A 22676-nucleotide genomic window follows, 5' to 3' on the forward strand; every position below is an offset into this window, starting at 1 on the left:
GCTTACGACTAGAACGAGGCAAACCCATGACAAAGTCCATGTTTATCGCCTCCCATTTCCAGATTGGGATCTCTATAGTCTGCATTATCCCTCCGGGCTTCTGGTGCTCTACCTTCACCTGCTGGCAACTAGGACACTGGGCAACAAACGCAGTAATGTTCTTCTTCATATCGTTCCACCAGTAACTTCGTCGACCCGGGATGAATAGAGTACTATGAATAATGTACCTCTGACATAATCCTGTCTCATAGCCCTGCTACATCAGAGATACATAAATGACCCTTGTATCTGGGAACCCCATCTCCCTTAAGATCTAACACCGGCTTCTTCTGCTGCGGAACTCGTTCTCTCAACTCTACCAACTCTGGGTCCTCATACTGCCTTTCCTTTTCTTCAACTATGAGATATGATGTTGCAGTGTTTTGGAGTGCAACTCCACCATCATCAGAATCTACTAATTGAACCCCCAAACAAGCTAATTGATGAATCTCTCTAGCTAATTCTCTTTTCTCAACTTCTACATATGCTAAGATACATAAAGATCGGCGACTTAAGGCATCTGCTACAACATTAGCTTTCCCTAGATGGTAGAGAATATTAAAATTATAATCTTTTAATAAAGCCTCTTTCACAAATTCAACTCTTTTTGCTTGAAGATATATTGCAGGCTTTTATGATATGTAAAGATATCCGCATGAACACCATATAAATAATGATGTCTTATCTTAAGTGCATGGACAACTGAAGCTAGCTCGAGGCTATGGGTCAGATAATTCCCCTCGTCCTACCTCAACTACCTTAAAGCGTACACAATTACCTTCCCATGTTGCATCAGGACACATCCTAACCCGACACCTGAGGCATCATAATACACGGCATAAACCACTGGACCCTTTGGAAGTGTTAGAACTGGCGCTGAGGTCAACCTGTTTTTAAGCTCTTGGAAACTCCACTCGCAATCTTTTGTCCACTGAAACTTAGTTGCTTTCTGCGTCAGCTTCGTCAATGGTGCCGAAAGGGATGAAAAACCCTCTACGAACCTCTGGTATTATCCTACTAAGCCTAGAAAGCTACAAACATCTATCGGAGTGGTAGGTTTAGGTCAGGATTTCACGGCCTCAATATTCTGAGTGTCTACCTTTATACCTTCATGAGATACAATATTCCCCAAGTATGCTACAAACTTCAACCAAAACTCACATTTAGAAAACTTAGAATACAACTTACGATCACGGAGGGTTTAGAGTACCGCTCGTAGGTGGTTCGCATGCTCCTCCTCTAAATGTGAATTAACCAGAATATCATCAATAAATACTATCACGAACAGATCTAAAAATGTCGGACATACACTATTCATCAAGTCCATAAATACGGCAGGTGCATTTGTCAACCCGAAGGACATGACAAGGAACTCGAAGTGGCCATATCGGGTCTTGAAGGCTGTCTTCGGAATATCTTTCTCCCAAACTCTGACCTGGTGGTACCCCGACCTCAAATCTATCTTTGAAAAGCATCTAACCCCCTAAAACTGATCAAACAAGTCATTGATCTTTGGAAGTGGATACTTATTCTTAATAGTTACCTTGTTCAGCTGCCTATAATCGATACATATCCTCAGCGAGCCGTCTTTCTTCCACACAAATAGTACTGGTGCACCCCAAGAAGAGGTACTGCACCTGATGAATCCTTTCTCCACTAAATATTTTAACAACTACTTCAACTCATTCAATTCGGCAGGTTCCATTCTATATGGAGTGTTACATCCCGCGTTTTCGTAAGTTAAAGTTTTGTTGTAAGTTAGTCGACGTAAGTTCGGGAATGAGATTATAAGCATTATGCTATTTCAAACAAGTGATGAGTAAATTCGTGAAGGTGAGAGGGTAAGAAAGTAAAAGAAAATGAATTTTCGTCCTAGTTTGACATGTTGGGATAAAATACGGCCCGAGCTAAAATACTTGGTATTTATGAACTAGTGCCATACAAGGTACCACATGACCATGATAGTAAGGTGTATAAGGTATGTGAAAAATGAGTAGTATTTTAAGTAAGTAGAAATAATTCATAATTATGTGAGTAATGGGACATTATCTATTCAATTAATAATTAGTGGTGGATTAATTGTACTCTTTGGATAAAGACCAAACCCAAAAACATGGTAGCAAGCCACTCTTGATCAAAATGACTCTTAGTCATAATTCATGACTCATAGACTTTTTAATTTGGTGGCAACCTAACATGCCAATTATAAGACATCTCATTTATAACATTTTCATTTCTAACAAAGCACTACATAAAAATTCCTACAAAGTTCCTCACCAAAAACTCAACAATCAGATTCTAAAACACAACCTTAGAATCGTGATTTTTTTCAAGAAATTCCTACAAGATTTCAACCACAGTTCTTGCAATCAAAGAATTCAAACAAGAATTGTTAGAACCGTAGCAACGTAAAATTTTGTGATTCTAAGGGAGTACGGTGCAACCTTTTCCAAGAATATCATATGAATATTTTCCTACTCCAGGTATGTTAAGGCTATCCCTTCTTTCCTTTTGGCATGATCCATATGATACAAACGAAACGAATAAATGCACAACTTCCTTAAATGACTCTATTCATAGAAGTATTAAAGGTACCTATGTTCTTACATTCCCATATGTCTTATTATTCTATCACTTGTTCATGGGTATCAGAAAATACGTAAGTTGATAAAGTTGTTTCATGATATTAATCAAAGGTATAATGGTCTTATGATGTTCCGAGATATTTTATTAACGTACTTCTCATGCATTGCATTCATTTATACATATACACTTACCCATGACCAGACGGCGTTATGTACGCATATATATGTGTATATATGTATATGGAATATGGGAAAAGGTTATGGTGTTATATACGCACCACCACCTGATCAGCTAGTATACGTTGATGATTTTGCCCACAGTGGCCGAGATGATATGATGGGATTCCCTCAGAGGCTTGATGATGTTATGAACACATGTACCTATGCATGACATGATATACATATGCATATGCATGACACTACAAGTATTTCATTATTTATAGAGTTATTCAGACTTACATGTGGAGTCCTTTTCTCCATGTTTCTCTTATGTCTACTATTTACTGATTTTCATTCCTTACATACTCGGTATATTATTTGTACTGACGTCCATTTTGCCTGGGGACGCTATGTTTCATGCTTTCAGGTCCCGATAGATAGGTCAAGAGCCCTCCAAGTAGGCTATCAACTCAGCGAAAGATGTTGGTACGCTCCATTTTCTTCGGAGTTGCTTGTTTGGTTAGTGTGATTTAGACGTGTATTGTTTGGTATGGCGTGATTTTGTCTTGACGTTTATGAAAATTATGTATTTTTATAGGCTTATAGACATATTTCATGTACGTAAAAGATTGTATGGCTTTGTCGGCCTAGTTTCAATATAGGAGTGGTTATTTTGGTCTTAGAGGACCGTACTTCTTATGTATAAGTTGGCATCACATGTTGTATTTTACTTATATCACATAGCCTTCCGGCTCAGTTATCTATGATAGTATGTCATGAAAAGATACGTTATATTAGTACTCGATTGAGTAAGATACTGGGTGCCCATCGCGACCCATCGGTTTGGGTTGTGACAAAATGTGGTATCAGAGCGGTTCGGTCCTAAGGAACCTACAATCCATGTTTAGTAGAGTCTTGTTTATGGGTGTGTCATGCACCACACTTATAAGCAGGAGGCTACAGGGCATTTAGGTGACATTCTTTCTTCTTATTCTAGATCGTGTGGTAGAGCTCAGTTGTAAGAACTCAATTTCCTAAACACGACGATGCCTACATCCAGAAAGACAGTTGGTAAGAGATATAGCTGTGGAAGAATTGAGTTAGAAGAACTTGATTTTTGCATCACGCTTAGGATGGATAAATATGAAATATTCAGCAGACTATGTGTATACTAAGATGTGTAAGCTTCTTGATAAGGATCCCTAAGGCAAGAATGTCTATCCACTTTTACAGAAAAAAATGAAAAAGAGAATCAGAAAGTAGACATAAGTTCCAGCAAGTAACATAAGCAAGGTGAAAAAGGGTACGAGGTACCCAGTTAATGAAGATTGTTGGTATTTTCAACTCAGGCAGAGAGATATAATCTTTTTGAGTTACCTTCAATAGTAATAAAGGTATGTACAATTGGTCACCCCCATTTCGGTTATGCCCTATAGGGGTTAACCAAAGTAGTATAAGAGGAGGACAGGACATCAGGATCTGGCTGGGGTTAGAGTAACCCAAAATGATGGATGGATTGTTTGCGTCAGTTGACATTTTCGAAGAATATTGCAAATGTGCTAATAGATATCCCTGGGAGACACCAGATGGTGCACTCTAAAATAGTACAGCTAGATATGAGTACTACAAAGATAGGAACAGGAAACCATGAAGGGTAAATATTAGCTTAGTTTGGCTCCCGTCTCTAGTAGAGGGAGAATGTTAGGCAGCCCGAAGAGCCAGAAGATGGAGCAAGGGGAGGTAAAAGCAAAATAATATCTTGTTAAAGTTTTCAAAATAAAGTGATAGATAGAAATATTAGCTGGGAGGTACGAAAAGGGATAATGAAGCATTATGAGTGAGATGTGATATATGGATGGCAACGGTAGAGTGTTACAGAACCTATAGTCAAATAAAGAATGAGACGAGAGGTGACGGGCCTTAAGACAACAAAAGAGTATAGGCTATACAGTCACATCCTCATTTCGAAAAATAAGTTTGTTACTCTAACGTGATTAATAGCAGGAAGAGTTAAACCCTATAGTAATAGAAAGCAGTATGGGCTGGTGAACAAGATAAACTAAACATGAATTAGGAACTAAGTGATTTGATAATAGTCAGCATCATGAGAATTTTAGATTGCATTCCAGCAATAATAGAATGGACAACAGAAGAAGATCCATGATGAATTCAGAGAATGGTCATTTAGGGAGACACTTACCTAAAGCAAGCAATATGAGCAAAGTTAAGATTAAGGGACTATATGTGCCAGTTACACTAAGTGTCACCATCACGGGTGAGGAATTTTGATATCCTTGGTACAGAAGGATTACCGCAAGGCGAGTAGGGGTCATTGATTATGTGAAATGACACCTTAGATGAAGAGGAAAAACATCTATAGGTAGGTCGTCATAGCTCCAAGTCTTAGTACTCCCCTAAAGGGGGGATATGAGAATGGGCCAACGAGTAGTTAGTAGTTGATTCAGGAAGAGCCTAGTTATAACTAGACAATTAGTTACAGAAAAATCAGCAGATAATGCAAGATAAATGTAGTAAACCCCAACATGGAGAATTCAGCCTCGTAGTAATGTCATTAAAATACTTGAGATATATGCAAAAAGAAGTCGGGTAGTTAAAGATATAATATGTGTGTTATGGGGATAAAAGAAAGGTATATAAAGGTAGTCAAAATATCAGTTCAGAAGCAACCCTACAAGCACAAGGGCACGGAGGTAAGCAACTACGGAGGATTATAGGCAAGGAAAGACATCAAAAGGTCCGTAATAAGCTCATAGCTTTACGAGAGTCAAGGGTTCCCACTAAACTACAATGAAAGATTAGTTGAGGAAATGAGGAAAAAATCTTCAACCTAAGCACAGTGACCTAAAGAGAAAATGTTCTTGTAACAACAGTTTCACAACATTGTATGTCCTTCATAAGAAAGAGGAACCTATCGTGGCTAGTGAACGGAAAGTAAAATCAAAAGCAATATTCAAAGATCATATGAGTTGTACGAAAATTCCGACATGCGTGAGAGGTAAGATAAGTTAAGTATGAAGCAACAAGGGGGAAGAAAGACCAGGAAAGGTAATGGCTTGCATTTAAAGAAAACTGAGAAGGAACAAAAGAATCATTCGATCAATGGTCCATAGTTAGCTATGTTATGAGTGCACTTAAGATTTTGAAGTATTATCCATATATGTTGACAATCATACAGCCATAGAAGACTCCGATATAAGTTAGATAAAGAATTGAGCCCAGGAAATAGATCGATTTATTAAAGGATTATATCATGGATATTCCATAGCGCCCATGAAAGGCTAAATATAATAACTAATACCATGAACCGCAGATTAGGAGATAGTTTAAGCCTATGTAAAGGCTGATCAGAAGGAAGAGGAAACTAAAGAGTTACATCAACTAATAAATCAGGAGTCTGGTTATTGGACCTAGAAAAATTATAGACATCATGATTGAGAACATTGCCAAATCACTCTTAATATCAGAGGTAAAAGAGAGATAGTACAATAGCCATATTTTATAATGGCTATATAATAAAGCTTATGAGAAGAGTACCAACCTCATAAGAAGTTAGTATGAATCTCCCACCAGATTGTGTATGCACCAGAGGTGCAAGTATTATAATAGAGCTTCAAATTATGGACGTGAATTACACCTAGGTGAAAGGGAGGTCATGAAGAGATAGAATATACGATGCAAGATTTTAAGGTAAGTAAGATAAAGGTGAACAACTACGAGATACTCAAAGGTAGAAGATTGTGAATTGTCCATATTTCGGATAAAAAGGTTAGAAGCGCGGGGATTTATTATCTAGGAATAATGGTGGCATCATCAGTAGCATTTCATCCAGCCTATGATCTAGGTATCGAAAAGCCTGACTAAAAGAGTAAAGAATAATTAGAGGCAATGTGATGTCTCGCTTGATGTTCCAAAATGACATAATGAAATATATGATGCAAGCAAGTTGAAATGTTGCAACTAATATAAATAGAGATGTGTAAGTCGCAAGCTATTGTATGGTAAAGCGACAAGGTTCTAGAATACAAGAGTAAGGATAAGAACAGGCGAGTGAGAAGGTAACAAATATGGATAAGTCCTCAAGATTAAGCCCATGAAAACAAGAAGAGCATATGGTTTCTCTAAGTTATACAAAGCTCACTATACCCTGAATGAACTCAAAGGAGTCTAAGACTAATAACATTTAGAAGAGATGGAATGTTGCCCTGTTAATAGAATGAGGGTGTAATTATTATAGACAAAGGATGACGTTTGGGCCTTCGATTGAGTAATGATCTAACGAATAAAAAAAAGGGATCTCATTAATTGGACAGGATTAAAATACCCACGCAAGGTGAATCACACTGGGATGTTGTGAGATATGGTTATGAAAGCATAGTATCACTCCAGGTGGATCAATCTAATAATTTTAGATGTTCCTTGATAATACGTGAACCCTAGCGGCAGTATTACATAAAAGGTTAAGTTAGTAGGGGTAGTTTATGGATCAAAATTGAGGTGAATCAACAATGGATGGATAAAAGTTATAGTGTATGAGATGAGATTAGGCCATCATTCTTAAGATTAACAGTAATGGGGAAGCATTAGAGGACATAGATTTATACGTATTGGATAAGCAATGAGAGTAACTTGGAATTCAGTAGCAGACCTCAGTAACGAGAAATCGAGGTAAGAGTTATGATATAGTATGACCTACTTAGATGCAGTAAAGTCATACGGGTGGATAACCGGGTGTATGAAATATGATATAGCAACATTTGTCAAATTACCAAGCAAAGAACTTCAGTAATGGTTAAAAATCAGAGGAAAAAGGAAAGAAGAAACGCATAAGCGCACTTACAAGGTCAGAGTCGTACAGGCTACATGATAGAAGGTAGCAACAGTTACGAGACTGGAAGGATTCCGGCCATAAGTCGTGGTGTGAGAAAGAGGCCTAAAGGGGGGAATGCCCTGGACTTTGGATTTATTTACAGAATAATTGCCTAAATGGAAATGAGATTATTAAAGTATTTGCAAGAGCCATAGGTTATGAAAATGATAAGTGCATTAGTCAACATTCGAGGACGAATGTTCCAAAGGGGGGAATGATGTTACATCCTGCATTTATGTTAAAGTTTTGTCGTAAGTTAATCGACGTAAGTTTGGGAATGGGATTATTTTGAGATTATAAGAATTATGCTATTTCAAACAAGTGATGAGCAAATTCGCAAAGGTGAGAGGGGAAGCAAGTAAAAGAAAATGAATTTTCGTCCAAGTTTGACATGTTGGGATAAAATACGGCTTGAGATAAAATACTCGGTATTTATGAACTAGTGTTGTGATGACCCGAAAAGTCATCACTTGTTTTAGAAACAAATCCTGTGTTCTGAGGCCTTAAAACCTTCTTTTTACCTTACCTCGATTTGTGTGCATGGTCCGGACGTATATCCAGAAAGATTTTATGTGAAAATATGAGAAGTAGAAATTTCTAGAGTTAAAATTTGATTATGGTTGAGTTTGATCAATATTTTGAGCAAACGGACCCGGATCTGTGTTCCGACGATTCCGGGAGGTCCGTAGTAAAATAAGAGACTTGGGCGTATGCCTGGAAATGAATTTCGAGGTCCCAAGCTTTAGAAATCAAATTTTGAAAGAAATTGTTTTGCTGAATTATTTATGAAATAAATAAAAGAATTAATATTTGAAACCATTGGTATCGGGCCCGTATTTTGGTTTCGGAGCCCAGTACAAACTTCTTAAGGTATTTAAATAATAACTGTGAAATTTGGTGAAAAATGGAGTTTATTTGACGTGATTTGGACCTCCGTTAAAGAGTTATGAACTTTTAGTGTTCTTGATGAAAATGATGAGTTTTGAGGTTTAATTTATAGTCATTGATGTTATTTTGAGTATTTGATTGCACGAGTAAGTCCGTATGATATTTTTAGGTTGGTGTGCATGCTTGGTTTGGAGTCCTGAGGGCTCAAGTGTGTTTTTGATCGGCCACGGAGTGTTTTGAACTTAGGGAAACACTGATGTATCTTGCAGGTCTGCAGGTTTCTCAATTTCAAAGCCTGGATCGCAATTGCGAGCTCGCATTTCCGAAAAAACCCATCGCATTTGCGAAGACTGGGTTGGGAAGGGAACCTTCGCAATTGCTATCACGACCCCGGTTCGCTCTCCGTGAACCATCGTGATGGCACCTAGCCTCTACGACTAGGTAAGCCTAACAATGCGGAAAAATAAACCAATTTGCGGAAGAAATAATTAAAAACCAAAATAGTGATATAGAACAGCGTTCAAAAGTACCGCTCGGTATACACAATATAAACTCTCGAAAACTAAATACATTTCCCAAAACCCGGAATCTTGTGATCACAAGCCTTTGAATGTCCACAAAAATCTAACTCCAGAATATCTAACAAAGAAACGAAAGTACGAGAAAATTTATTAAAAAAAAGGGAGATTAGAAAACCAATTTGCGGAAGAAATAATTAAAAACCAAAATAGTGATATAGAACAGCGTTCAAAAGTACCGCTCGGCATACACAATATAAACTCTCGAAAACTAAATACATTTCCCAAAACCCGGAATCTCGTGATCACAAGCCTTTGTCGCAATTGCGAGCTCGCATTTTCGAAAAAACCCATCGCATTTGCGAAGACTGGGTTGGGAAGGGAACCTTCGCAATTGCTGTCACGACCCCGGTTCGCTCTCCGTGAACCATCGTGACGGCACCTAGCCTCTACGACTAGGTAAGCCTAACAATGCGGAAAAATAAACCAATTTGCGGAAGAAATAATTAAAAACCAAAATAGTGATATAGAACAGCGTTCAAAAGTACCGCTCGGCATACACAATATAAACTCTCGAAAACTAAATACATTTCCCAAAACCCGGAATCTCGTGATCACAAGCCTTTGAATGTCCACAAAAATCTAACTCCAGAATATCTAACAAAGAAACGAAAGTACAAAAAAAGTTAATACAAAAAAGGGAGAGTAGAAAGGGACTCTTCGGTCTGTGGACGCGGCAGATATACCTCGGAGTCTCTACAAGTGCCTCATCTCAAGCGTGATAAGTCTGAGTCGAGATACCTGGATCTGCACATAAAAAACATGCGCAGAAAGACGCATGAGTACACCACAGCGGTACTCAGTAAGTGTCAAGCCTAACCTCGGTCGGGTAGTGACGAAAAAGGTCAGGGCCCTACTGAGGTTAAATAAAATATAAGGTTTAAAAATATAGAACAAAGCAGTATAAATAAGTACAACAGTAAAAGTAACACAGGATATAAAGGACAGCAACAATTACCATAGAGGCCAAGTAAACACAGAAAGAAATATAGCTCAGCACAAAGATAACAACCGGGGATCTCCAAGGATACCGTCCTATAGTCCCAAATATAAATATCTAGTGGATCTCCCAGGATACCGTCCCATAGTCCAACTCATAATGCGAGGGGATCTCCCAGAATACTAATCCGTAGTCCCAAATGTAAATACTCAGTACAGGGGGAATCTACCGGGTGCAGTCCCGTAGTTCCAATGTGAATGTGCAGGGGGATCTCCCGGAATACCATTCCATAGTCCCAAATGGATACATGCAGGGGGATCTCCCGGGATACCATCTCGTAGTCCCAAAGTAAATACAAAGCAACAACAAGAAGAGTACACAGTTCAATACAAGTTCCATACCAAAGTAAAATAGGTACTTCTAACATAGCATGTTGCACGTAATCCAAATAAGGCAGTTTCAGCAAGTAAGGCAATTAGACATGCTTTCCTAAGCTAGCAACAGGCTTAAATTGCAAGTAGTATGAACAGGAAAACAAACATACTAGTAATTACTTAATGAAAATCGGATTTTCAACAATTAGCACAAGTACGCACTCGTCACCTTACATACAAGGCATTTCAATTATCAATAATACCAAATCATAAGGGGAAGGTCCCCCACACAAGGTTAGGCAAGCCACTTACCTCGAACGGGCTCAAAGTCAACCCGAAACCACGTTATTGCCACAAGTACTCGACTCCAAATGGCACAAATCTATTCAATTCAATTGCATAATGTAAATAAGACTTCAAGTAACTGATTCTACAAAGAAATTCTAAGCAAATACGCGAAATTAGGTAAAATGACCCAAATGCCCCTCGAGCCCACGTCTCGGAATCGGTTAAAATCTACATTTACAGAGTCCTCACACTCTCACGAATTCAGTCATACTAAAATTACCCAAATCGGACCTCAAATGGTCACTCAAATCATCACTCAAAGATCTCTAATTAATCAAGCCCTAACCCCCAAATTACTACTGATTTTCCTTAACTTTTCATGCTTATAATGATAAAAATCACCTCAATAACGAGTTTAGGGACCAAAGACCTTACCCCAATGAATTCCTCTGAAAATATCCCTTGAAAATGCTCCCCAAGGCTTCTTCCCGTTTGAAAGAGGTGAAAATAACTCAAATTCGCGAAGGCAAGTATTTATATATTTTGCCCAGCTAATCCGCTTCTGCGGTCATGGGACTGCACCTGCTGTCCCGCTTTTGTGGAACAAGGTCGCATCTGTGACAAATTACTAAACTCAGCTTTCCGCACCCGCAAGTCCCCAAACGCAGATGTGGTACCGTTTCTGCGGTAAATCTCCCGCTTTTGCGGCTCCTGCTGGTTCTCCCCATTTCCGCTTCTGCAGCTTCACACTTGCCGGACCCAACCGTAGGTGCGGTTATGACAGAAGATCAGCAGCTGAAGCTGCTCAAACAAACTCCCAATTCTTCCGACAACCTTACGAAACCATCCCGAGGCCCCCGGGACCTCAACCAAAAGCACAAACAAGTTTAATACCACTGTCCAAACTTATACCAATCCTTAAAACACCTAAAACAACATCGAAACGACGAATCAACCACGGATTCAAGCCTAAGAACTTCAAAACTCTAAATTTACCCTTTCGATAAAAAAATCTATCAAGCCTCGTCCGAATGACCTGAAATTTTGCACACGTCACATTCAACACTACGGAGCTACTCCAACTTCCGGAATTCCATTCCGACCCTCGGATCAAAATCTCACTATCAAACCGGAAACCTCAAAATTCGACTTTCGTCATTTCAAGCCTAAATTACCTACGGACCTCCAAAACACAATCCTAATACGACCCTAAGCCCGAAATCACCCAACAGAGCTAACGGAACTATCGGAATTCCATTCCGAGCCTGTCTTCACACTGTTCTGACTACGGTCAAATTTCCAAAACTTAAGCTCTCATTTAGGGGCTAAGTGTCCCAAAACCCTCCGAACTCAAAACCGAACATCCCGGTAAATCAAAATAGCAGAAATAAACACGGGAAAAACAGTTAATAGGGGATCGGGGCATAAATTCTTAAAACGACCGGCAGGTTCGTTACATCCTCCCACACTTAAACATTCGTTCGTCCTCGAACAATCATAGAGACATACCTAAAGTAGTGAAAAGATGAGGGTAACAGTTGCGCATATCCTGCTCGGTCTCCCAGGTCGCCTCCTCGACCGGCTAACCCCGCCACTGATCCTTTACTAATGCAAGGTTTTTTTACCTCAATTTCCTAATCTGCCAATCCAAAATTGCCACTAGCTCCTTAACATAAGATAGATCCTTGTCCAACTAGACTAAACTGAAATCCAACACGTGTGACGAATTACCGTGGCACCTCTGGAGCATCGAAACATGAAATACCGGATGAATTCCTGCCAAGCTGGGAGGTAAGGCGAGCTCATAAGGAACCTCCCCAATACGCCTCAATATCTCAAAAGGGCCAATAAACCTCAAACTGAACTTCCCTTTCTTCCCAAATCTCATAACGCCCTTCATAGGCGAAACCCGAAGTAGAACCCGCTCTCCAACCATATAGGAAATATCACGAACCTTCCGGTCCATGTAACTCTTCTATCTGGATTGGGATGTACGGAGTCTATCCTGAATCACCTTAACATTCTCCAAAGTATCCTAAACCAAGTTTGTGCCCAATAATTTGGCCTCACCCGGCTCAAACCAACCCACCGGGGATCTACACTGCCTACCATACAAAGCCTCATACGGCGCCATCTAAATGGTGGACTGATAGCCGTTGTTGTAAGCAAACTCCGCCAGTGGCAAGAACTGATCCCAAGACCATCCAAACTCAATCACACACGCACGGAGCATACCCTCAAGAATCTGAATAGTGCGCTCGGATTTTTCGTCCGTCTGAGGGTGAAATGATGTACTCAACTCTACCCGAGTACCTAACTCATTCTGAATGGCCCACCAGAACCGTGATGTGAACTGAGTACCTCTATCTAAAATGATGGAAACTGGAATACCATGCAGACGAACATTCTCTCGGATATAAATCTCCGCTAGACGCTCCGAGGAATAGATAGTACACACAGGAATGAAATGCGCGGACTTGGTCAGCCGATCCACAATCACCCAAATGGCATCGAACTTCCTCAAAGTCCGTTGGAGCCCAACTACAAAGTCCATGGTGATCCGCTCCCACCTCCTCTACGGAATCTCTATCTACTGAAGCAACCCACTTAGTCTCTGGTGCTTATACTTCACCTGCTGACAATTGAGGCACCAAGATACAAACCCAACTATGTCTTTCTTCATCTGCCTCCACCAATAGTGTTGTCTCAAATCCTGATGCATCTTTATGGAACCCAGATGGATGGAATACCGCGAACTATGGGCCTCCTCTACAATCAAATCCCAAATCGCATCAACATTGGGTACACAAATCCGACCCTACATCATCAATACCCCGTCATCACCAATAGTCACATCTCTAGCATCACCACGCTGAACCTTATCCTTGAGGACAAGCAAATGAGGGTCATCATACTGACGCTCCCTGATACGATCTGATAAAGAAGAACAAGAAACCACGCAAGCTAGGACCTTACTAGGCTCCGAAAGATCCAATCTCACAGACTGGCTGGCTAAGGCCTGAACATCCATCGCCATAGGTCTCTCTAATGCTGGTAAATAAGCCAAACTCCCCAAACTCTCTGCCCGGCAACTTAAGGCATCGGCCACCACATTGGCCTTGCCCGGGTGATACAAAATAGTGATATCATAGTCCTTGTGCAACTCTAACCACCTCTTTTGGCGCAAATTAAGATCCTTCTACTTGAACAAATACTACAAACTTTGGTGATCGGTATAAATCTCACAAAGCACGCCGTACAAGCAATGACGCCAGATCTTCAAGGCATGAACAATGGCAGCTAACTCAAGGTCATAGCCAGGGTAATTCTTCTCGTGCACCTTCAACTGTCTGGATGCGTAGGCAATCACCCTACCGGCCTGCATCAGTACTGCTCCAAGGCTAATCCTCAAGGCATCACAATAGACAGTATAAGTGTCACGCCTCGAAAATCGAGGGGCGCGACCGGCGCTCGACCGGGTAGCCCCCAGCCAAGTGGACCTGGGTACCTTTCCTATTCCACGTGATACCCTGCGTTTCCATTACCCATTAACCAAGTGAAATAGCCATTTATAAATTTAAACACATTCTTACAAGATTTACATAACATACATAGTTACTTTGCGTGGTTTACAAGTTATACTGCCCAAAATACATAAGTACATAACCCACATTTCTTGTCTACGGAGCCTCCAGAGATACAAAAGAGTGTTACAATACTTGCCGGTAACAAGGCTCTGGCTATACCTTACGCAAATACCAAAATAAAATATTCGGGAGGATAAGCGGCATGAGCTATGCAGGGCCCCGAGAGGAAAGGGGATCACCAATTCAGTTGACGGGAGGTGAAGGAGTGCTACTGTCAGTGGGCTGGAGTGCCTGTTATGGAACCACCTACAATCATAAGACGAATGAAGCGCCCCCGGCAAAAGGGACGTCAGTACATTTGAATTGTACTGGTATGTATGAACAAACTTTACCCCAAGTAAAATCAAGAAATACATAGATAACAAACAGTAATAGAATCAACAATCAAATGCACATGAAAGGAACAACCAAAGCCAAACAAACTCCACAATCTCTCTTTTTCCCCTTTCAACATTATTTCTTCACATCAATGATTTCACAACTTTCACATATTTTTATTTCAATAGCAATTTCGATCACTTTTCCACCCATATTACCTCGGCCGCCCTTATTACCTGGGCCACTTTTACCACTACAACCCACACCTTATAACTTCGTGTTGCGGCGCGCATTCCGATCCCATTGGAAAATCACATTTCACACGACAACAACAACAATTCACAAAGAATTTTCATAAACGTCAATACCATTTCCATCATATGCAACAGCCCGTATACAACTTAAGTCACAACGATAATTGCCCGCGACAAGTCACGTATGATATTACCACAGTTGTTTCAATTGCGTCAATTACGATTTATTTCCATCATTTGTTACACAGCTCTTACCACATAAACACATTCACACACACACTTGGTTTGTTGCCATTTACTTACACCATTATATCAGAGACTTAACCAACAACATTCAAGGCATATTAATCACAAGAATTCGCAAATAGTCCACATAAGTACCAATTACTCGTACACCAAACAAGGTGACCTTACAAAGGTTAAAGTTTGCAATACACACCTGGAGTCGAATTCCCCCCCCCCCTTTTTTTCTTCTATTTCCAATTCACCAACAACCTAGTACCATCAATCTAGTTCACAAGTTAACACATATAACTTAGAATTGAAGTTCACAAACTCAGCCCGAACTTACTTAGGTTATCAACCCCTCTTTTGCAAATCTTTAGTTCTACCTAATTCCTCTTACTAGATTCTAGGTTTTAAAGGACATGCATGTGTATGTCAACTTCCATTTTCAAGAATTAATGCATGAGAATCCCCCTTTTTGTTTAAATCTGAAAACAATGAGAAAGGGTTGGGTATTTTACCTGTAAGAACGGAGATGAAGGCAATTACTTGAAATTCCCCGGCCCGAGTGACTTTGAAGAATCAAATTGATGAAGGTAGGACTTTATCTCTCAAGAATTATCTCTTCCCTCTCTCTAGTTTTGTTCCGAAAATATGTTAAAATAAGGGGTTAGGGTGTTTTATTGAAGAAGGGTTCGGGTTTAAAATTTAGAAAAATAGGAGCCCGAGTTAGGTATGCGATCGCACTTTGCGATCGCAGAGTGGAAATGTGGTCCGCAGAATGGACCACAAAAGTGCTCCCAAAATCTGTACACACTGCCTAGGTATGTGGCATAAATACGGTCTGAATACCCATTATGCGGTCGCATAGTGCACCATAGAACTGCCCTTCACAAAATCCCAAGGGAAATATGCGACGACTATGCGGTCCGCATATCCGTTATGCGATCGCATATTGGACCACATATTTAACCTCCAATTCGACCAACACACTGACTCACTTTGTGGCGATTATGCGGTCCGCATATCAGTTATGCGACCGCATTCTAGACCGCAGAATTGCATTTCCTGGAAAACAGTATTTCTTGGCTTTTTATAACATAGATCAGTACCAAAAGGGTCCGATCTAAGGCTCGCTTAATTTTACACATTCCTAACATATATTCGGGACTTGGAACCACAAGCTACCCGGTTTTGAGTACAAGTTTTCACGGGGCCTTACATCCTCCCCCACTTAAAATCATTCGTCCTCAAATGAGGATTTTGGAAATCGGTTGGTTTTGAAAACATGATATGCAAACTCCCAATTTTAAAAAAAAAAAAAATTTTGCCAGAGTTTCCTTTGTAATTAGACTTATCTACCTGTCAGAGAGCCCCCAAAACATCATTTCCAAGCACCATTACGCTATCCCTATTATCCCTACAACTGGTATACAATTCATTACCTCAACACCTGCACATAATTTGGTCACTTCAATGAGTTCCATACAGTTCAACCACTCCAATACACTATACGTATTCCAATTAATCATTACCAATCTACACTGCCTTTAATCACTCAATTATCACATGAGTTCTTACAAAACTTTCGTGTACCAAAAGAGTCTTGCGCATGACTCAAATAATCACAACACATACAATTCTTGCACAACTTGAGGAGTTACAATAGTAAAACATTTAGGGAAAAATATGGGGTGTCTTTGCACCAGATTGAACACAACATCAGTTTACTTAGAGACAAGAGTTCGCACGATCACTACTAGACTTGTTCAAACAGATGGGGATATTTTTCTTTCATTTCACTTTCCGCTTCCCAAGTGGCTTCCTCGACTTGTTGACTTTGCCATAGCACTTTAACTGAATCAACTTCCTTGTTTCTCAATTTGCGGACTTGCCTATCAAGAATAGCGACGGAATTTCTTCATATGATAACTCTTCATTGACCTCGATAGCCTCGATTGGCACGATGGTGGATGGGTCTCCAACCACGTTCTTTAACATAGACACATGGAACACCGGGTGCACTAATGACATTTCAGGGGGCAATTCCAGACTATAGGCCACGTGTCCTATCCTTTGAGTAACCCGATACGGCCCGACATATCTAGGACTCAACTTCCCTTTCTTCCCAAATCGCATGACTCCCTTCATAGGAGATACCCTCAAGAACACCCAATCATCTACTTGGAATTTCAATTTTTTTCGACGAATGTCCGCATAAGATTTCTGGCGACTCTGAGCAGCTTTCAGCCTTTCCTGAATGATTTTAACTTTTACCATAGCCTGGTGCACGAGATCTGGCCCTAACAATTCTGTTTCACCCACTTCGAACCATCCAATCGGAGACCTACATCTCCTCCCGTACAATGCCTCAAATGGGGCCATCTGAATGCTAACATGAAAGCTGTTATTGTAAGCAAATTCTATAAGTGGCAAGTGATCATCCCAATTACCTTAGAAATCCAAGACACAAGCCCGTAACATATCTTCAAGCGTCTGAATAGTCCACTCCGTTTGACCATCAGTCTGCGGATGGAAAGCCGTGCTGAGATTCATCTGAGTACCCAAACCTTGCTGAAATTTCTTCCAAAAATTAGATGTGAATTGGGCCCCTCGATCTGAGATAATAGAAAGTGGAGTGCCATGAAACCTTACTATTTCCTTGATATACAATTGAGCATATTGTTCCGCAGTATCCGTGGACTTGACTGGCAAGAAGTGAGCTGATTTGGTGAGTCGATCCACTATTACCCAAATTGAGTTGAACTTGCGCTGAGTGCGAGGTAACCCTACCACGAAATCCATGTTGATCATCTCCCATTTCCACATTGGTATTTCCATAAGCTGAGTTAACCCACCGAGCCGCTGGTGCTCAGCTTTTACTTGGTGACAATTCGGACATTTAGATACAAAGTCCGCCACACCCCTCTTCATACCGTTCCACTAATAAATTTCCTTGAGATCACGGTACATTTTCGTAGAACCTGGGTGCATAGAATACCTGGAATTATGAGCCTCTGCAATTACCCTCCCCCGAAGATTATCCACATCTGGAACACATAGCCTACCTTGACATCGTAATACACCATCCTCACCACCGAGTGAATATGTCGAAGTCTTGTTATTCAAAACTGCCTCCTTCATCTGTGCTAATGCTGGATCAATGAGCTGCTTTTCCTTGACTTCCGCTACCAGTGATGATTCTGCTCCATTACGCACCATAACCTTCCCCTCGTTTGAGGTCGAAATACGAACCCCTTGACTGGCCAATTGATAAACCTTCCGAGCCAAAGGCCTCTGATCCGCTCCCAAATGATCCAAACTACCCATGTACTTCTGACTGATAGTGCCGGCCACCACATTCGCCTTCTCTGGATGGTATAAAATATCCATATCATAAACCTTGATCAATTCTAACCACCGTCGCTGCCTTAAATTCAAATCCTTCTGCTTGAACTAATATTGGAGACTCTTGTGGTCTGAGAACACATACACATGGACCCTATAAAGATAATGCCGCCATATTTTCAAGGCAAATACAACTGCCGCAAGCTCCAAATCATACGTCGGATAATTCTTCTCGTGATTCTTGAGTTGCCTTGAAGCATATGCTATAACTTTCCCATGTTGCATCAACACACACCCCAAACCAACCCTGGAGGCATCACAATAAACCACAAATACTTTCGTGCCTTTCGGCAAGGTCAATATCGGCGCCGAGGTCAATCTCGACTTCAATTCCTGAAAACTTTTATCACAAGCGTCGGACCATTGGAACTTAACTGCTTTCTGCATCAACTTAGTCAAAGGGAAGGCGAGGGTAGAGAATAATTCCACAAACCTCCGATAATACCCCTCTAAACCAAAGAAGCTACGAATCTCCGTAGGGGTCGTGGGTCTAGGCCAATCTTTTACTACTGCAATCTTCTGGGGATCCACCTGAATCCCTTCACTGGAAACAACATGGCCTAGAAAGGTAACGGCCTCCAACCAAAATTCACATTTTGAAAATTTAGCATACAACTGGTGCTGATAAAGGGTCTGCAGAACTGCCCTGAGGTGATCGGCATGATCCTCCCGGCTCTGCGAATAAACAAGGATGTCATCAATGAAAACAATCACAAAGGAGTCTAGAAATGGCTTGAAGACCCGATTCATAAGATCCATGAAAGCTGCCGGGGAGTTGGTTAGCCCAAAAGACATGACCAAGAATTCAAAGTGACCATAGTGAGTTCTGAAATCGGTCTTAGGAATATCCTATTCTCTGATCTTCAATTGGTGATACCCGGACCGTAGATCAATTTTGTAAAAGAACCTCGCACCTTGCAATTAGTCGAAAAAATCATCTATCCAAGGCAAAGGATATTTATTCTTGATGGTGACCTTGTTAAGCTGTCGATAATCAATACATATCCGGAGCGACCCATCCTTCTTTCTGACAAAAAGAACCAAGGCACCCCACGGTGACACACTTGGCCGTATGAACCCCTTTTCTAATAAATCCTTCAGCTGTTCCTTTAACTCCCTTAACTCCACTGGCGCCATTCTGTATGGCGGAATAGATATCGGCCGCGTATCTGGCAACACATCAATCCGGAAATCAACCTCCCTATCTGGCGGAATCCCTGGAAGCTCATCCAGAAACACTTCAAGAAACGCATTCACGACTGGCACGGACTCGGGGACAGACACTTCTGAAGTGGTGTCCGCCACCCGGACCAAATGGTAGATACACCCCTTCCTAATCATCTTCGAAGCCTTAAGGTAGGAAATAAACCTACCTTTCGGTACCACACCATTTCCCTTCCACTCAATAATAGGCTCATTAGGGAACTCAAGCCTCATGACTCTCGTTCGGCAGTCAAGTTTAGCAAAGCACGAATAAAGCCAGTCCATTCCCATAATCACATCAAAATCCGCCATTTAAAGATCAATAAGATTGGCCGTGGTAGCACGACCACATACCATGACAACACAATTCCTATAAACTCGCATGGCTGTAATAGAATCACCAACCGGAGTCGATACAGAGAACGGCTCATGAAGTTGTTCGGGTTCTACCCCAAAACTTGAAGCAATGAATGGGGTGACATAAGACAAAGAGGAACCCGAATCAGTAAGAGCATAACAATCAATGACCTGAACAGACAAGATACCTGTAGCAACATTTAGGGAGGCCTCTGCACTCTGGCGACCACTCAAGGCGTAAAGCCGACTGGGTACACCTCTACCACGAGTTCCACCCCTAACTACACCACGCCATGTTGGGGCTGGAGGATGCATGGATGATGTGGCAGCTGAAGAACCGGATGACTAAGAAAATCCCCTACCCATGCCCTGACTGGGCGCACGACAGTCCTGCTAGCTATGACCTCTCACCCCGCATCTATAACATACCGGAATATCCAAATAACAAGTCTCGGAATGGAACCTCCCACACTTGGGGAATGAAGCCCTCCCCTGCTGCTGTGATCTCCCTCATACACGACCAGAATGATGGGGTCTCCTACTATCTGAACTTGATCTCAAGTGACAGCTATGCTGATAACTATGCACAGATTGCGGTGCGCTTGCTGAGGACTGGACATATGACTGGGATGGCCCTGATGGCCCTCTCCCCGGAACTGGTCTCCCTGAGTGACCCGCTGACCGGGCCTTGCTGCTACTCTCCCTTTCTGCCCGTATTTTCAACTTCATAGCCTCTGTGGCCTGAGTGAACCCCACAATCTTCCCATAATTCATATATGAGTGTAAGGCCATTGTAGCAGCCTCATTCACCACCAAAGGACTAAGACCATGAACGAATCGCCGAACTCGAGCATCCATGGTCGACACTAACTGAGGAGCATACTTGGACAACCTCACAAACTCCATGTGGTACTCCCAAACACTCATACTGTCCTTCTTGAGGACCTCAAACTCTATGGAACGGGACGCCATTGTCTCGGCAAGCAAGAAGTGGTCCATAAATGCATCTACAAACTCATCCCATCTAGCCGGAGGTCTTCCCTCCCCACGGGAATCCTCCCACATCTTGAACCACGAATACGTTTCTCCCCTCAACCAGTATGAAGCCAACTCAACCCCTTCCATCTCTGTAGCCTTCATCACTCGAAGGGACATATACATTTCATCAAGGAAATCCTGCGGATCGGCCTCTGGGTCTGTGCCCGTGAACTCTGGAGGGGCCAACCGCAGAAACTGGTTGACTCTGAAGCTGGCAGAATCTCCCTGTCCACTGGGGGCACATGGGCATCATGAGATCTTTGGGCCTGAGCGACCACTAACTCGGTCAACATATGGATGGCTCCTCAAAGGTCCCCATCAGAAACCCCGGGACCGGAAGCTGGAATTGCATCAAGATCAGGAATATCAGCGGGAGGAATGGTAGAACCCTCAATACCCTGTCATCACCAATAGTCACATCTATAGCATCACCACATTGAACCCTATCCTTTAGGACAAGCAAATGAGGGCCATCATACTAACGCTCCCTGATACGATCAGATAAGGAAGACCGAGAAACCACGCAAGTGTTACAACCCATATCCACATGTGTTAGTTCATGCCATATATTAGTTAACATAAATCCAAGAAGGAATTATCTTTGATATGATAAGAAGTCAATCCTATTAGTCTTAAGTGATACAAGAGTGTATAAGGGTGATTAACAAGTATTAGAAGTTAAATGAATCAAGGATGTTGTAACTCGTATTTTCAGGTAATCTAGCAGTGCTTAATACACTAAAGAGATCATTTATTAAGGTATTTTAAGCATATAATATCTGTATCATAAGTCTTGAAGTCAAACGAGTTATGAAACAAAAGTCGACAAAAGTTGTCGCAACTTAGGTTCATAATTTTACTTAAACATTAGGTCAAATGTTTCTAATCTTTTCTCATAATTTACAAGGAATTACGGGGTGATCTACCCACCAAATTAAATATCTATGAGTCTAGTTTCCAACGCATTAAACCGTTCATCGATACGATCTCGGAGTAGAGAGATATTCGCGTTTTCGCGAGACTGCGCCAAGCACCTCTCTATGGGGCCCACTAAGTCGGTTTAAGATATTTGGACCTATATAGGATGCCTCCAACCCGTTTTAAGTCATTTCTTCTCACTATTTTCAGACCTTAGAACCCTAGGAACATCCTCTCAAGGTTCTCTCAAGATTCAAGACCCAAAAAAGGGCAAACAACACAAATCAAGTGTCGGGAATTCCGTGGCGCTAGTAAGTCTCTTGTTCTTCTTGTTGTTGCTCATTTTTGTGTCGTTCCAGCTCGTGTGGGAGGTTGTTTTAAAGGGTTTATGTTCTGTAAATACTCCCTCATGTTCTTAATATCAATCCTAGGTGATTTCAAGCCTTCTAAAGTGATTCTAGTGCCGAAAAATACTAATTGATCGCTAGTTTCGCTTTTTTGTTGTTGTGGCAGCATTGGAGGGATATTTCATGGAAATTTAAGGTCAAATTGGAGTTGTTCTTTCTGTA

General features: G+C 41.2%; 1 protein-coding gene across 1 annotated transcript; it reads right to left on the reverse strand.

The window, feature by feature from the left end:
* Nucleotides 1-245: 245 nt before the first annotated feature.
* LOC138875781 (uncharacterized) lies at nucleotides 246-19932 on the reverse strand. The gene is made up of 4 exons (XM_070154648.1): nucleotides 19656-19932; nucleotides 18185-18554; nucleotides 17079-17587; nucleotides 246-580 (listed from the first exon to the last, which is right to left on the reverse strand). The coding sequence occupies exons 1-4, from the start codon at nucleotides 19930-19932 to the stop codon at nucleotides 246-248; spliced, it is 1491 nt and encodes a 496-aa protein (XP_070010749.1).
* Nucleotides 19933-22676: the final 2744 nt, after the last annotated feature.

The sequence above is a fragment of the Nicotiana sylvestris genome, chromosome 8, assembly GCF_000393655.2.
Source record: "Nicotiana sylvestris chromosome 8, ASM39365v2, whole genome shotgun sequence".
NCBI lineage: Eukaryota > Viridiplantae > Streptophyta > Magnoliopsida > Solanales > Solanaceae > Nicotiana > Nicotiana sylvestris.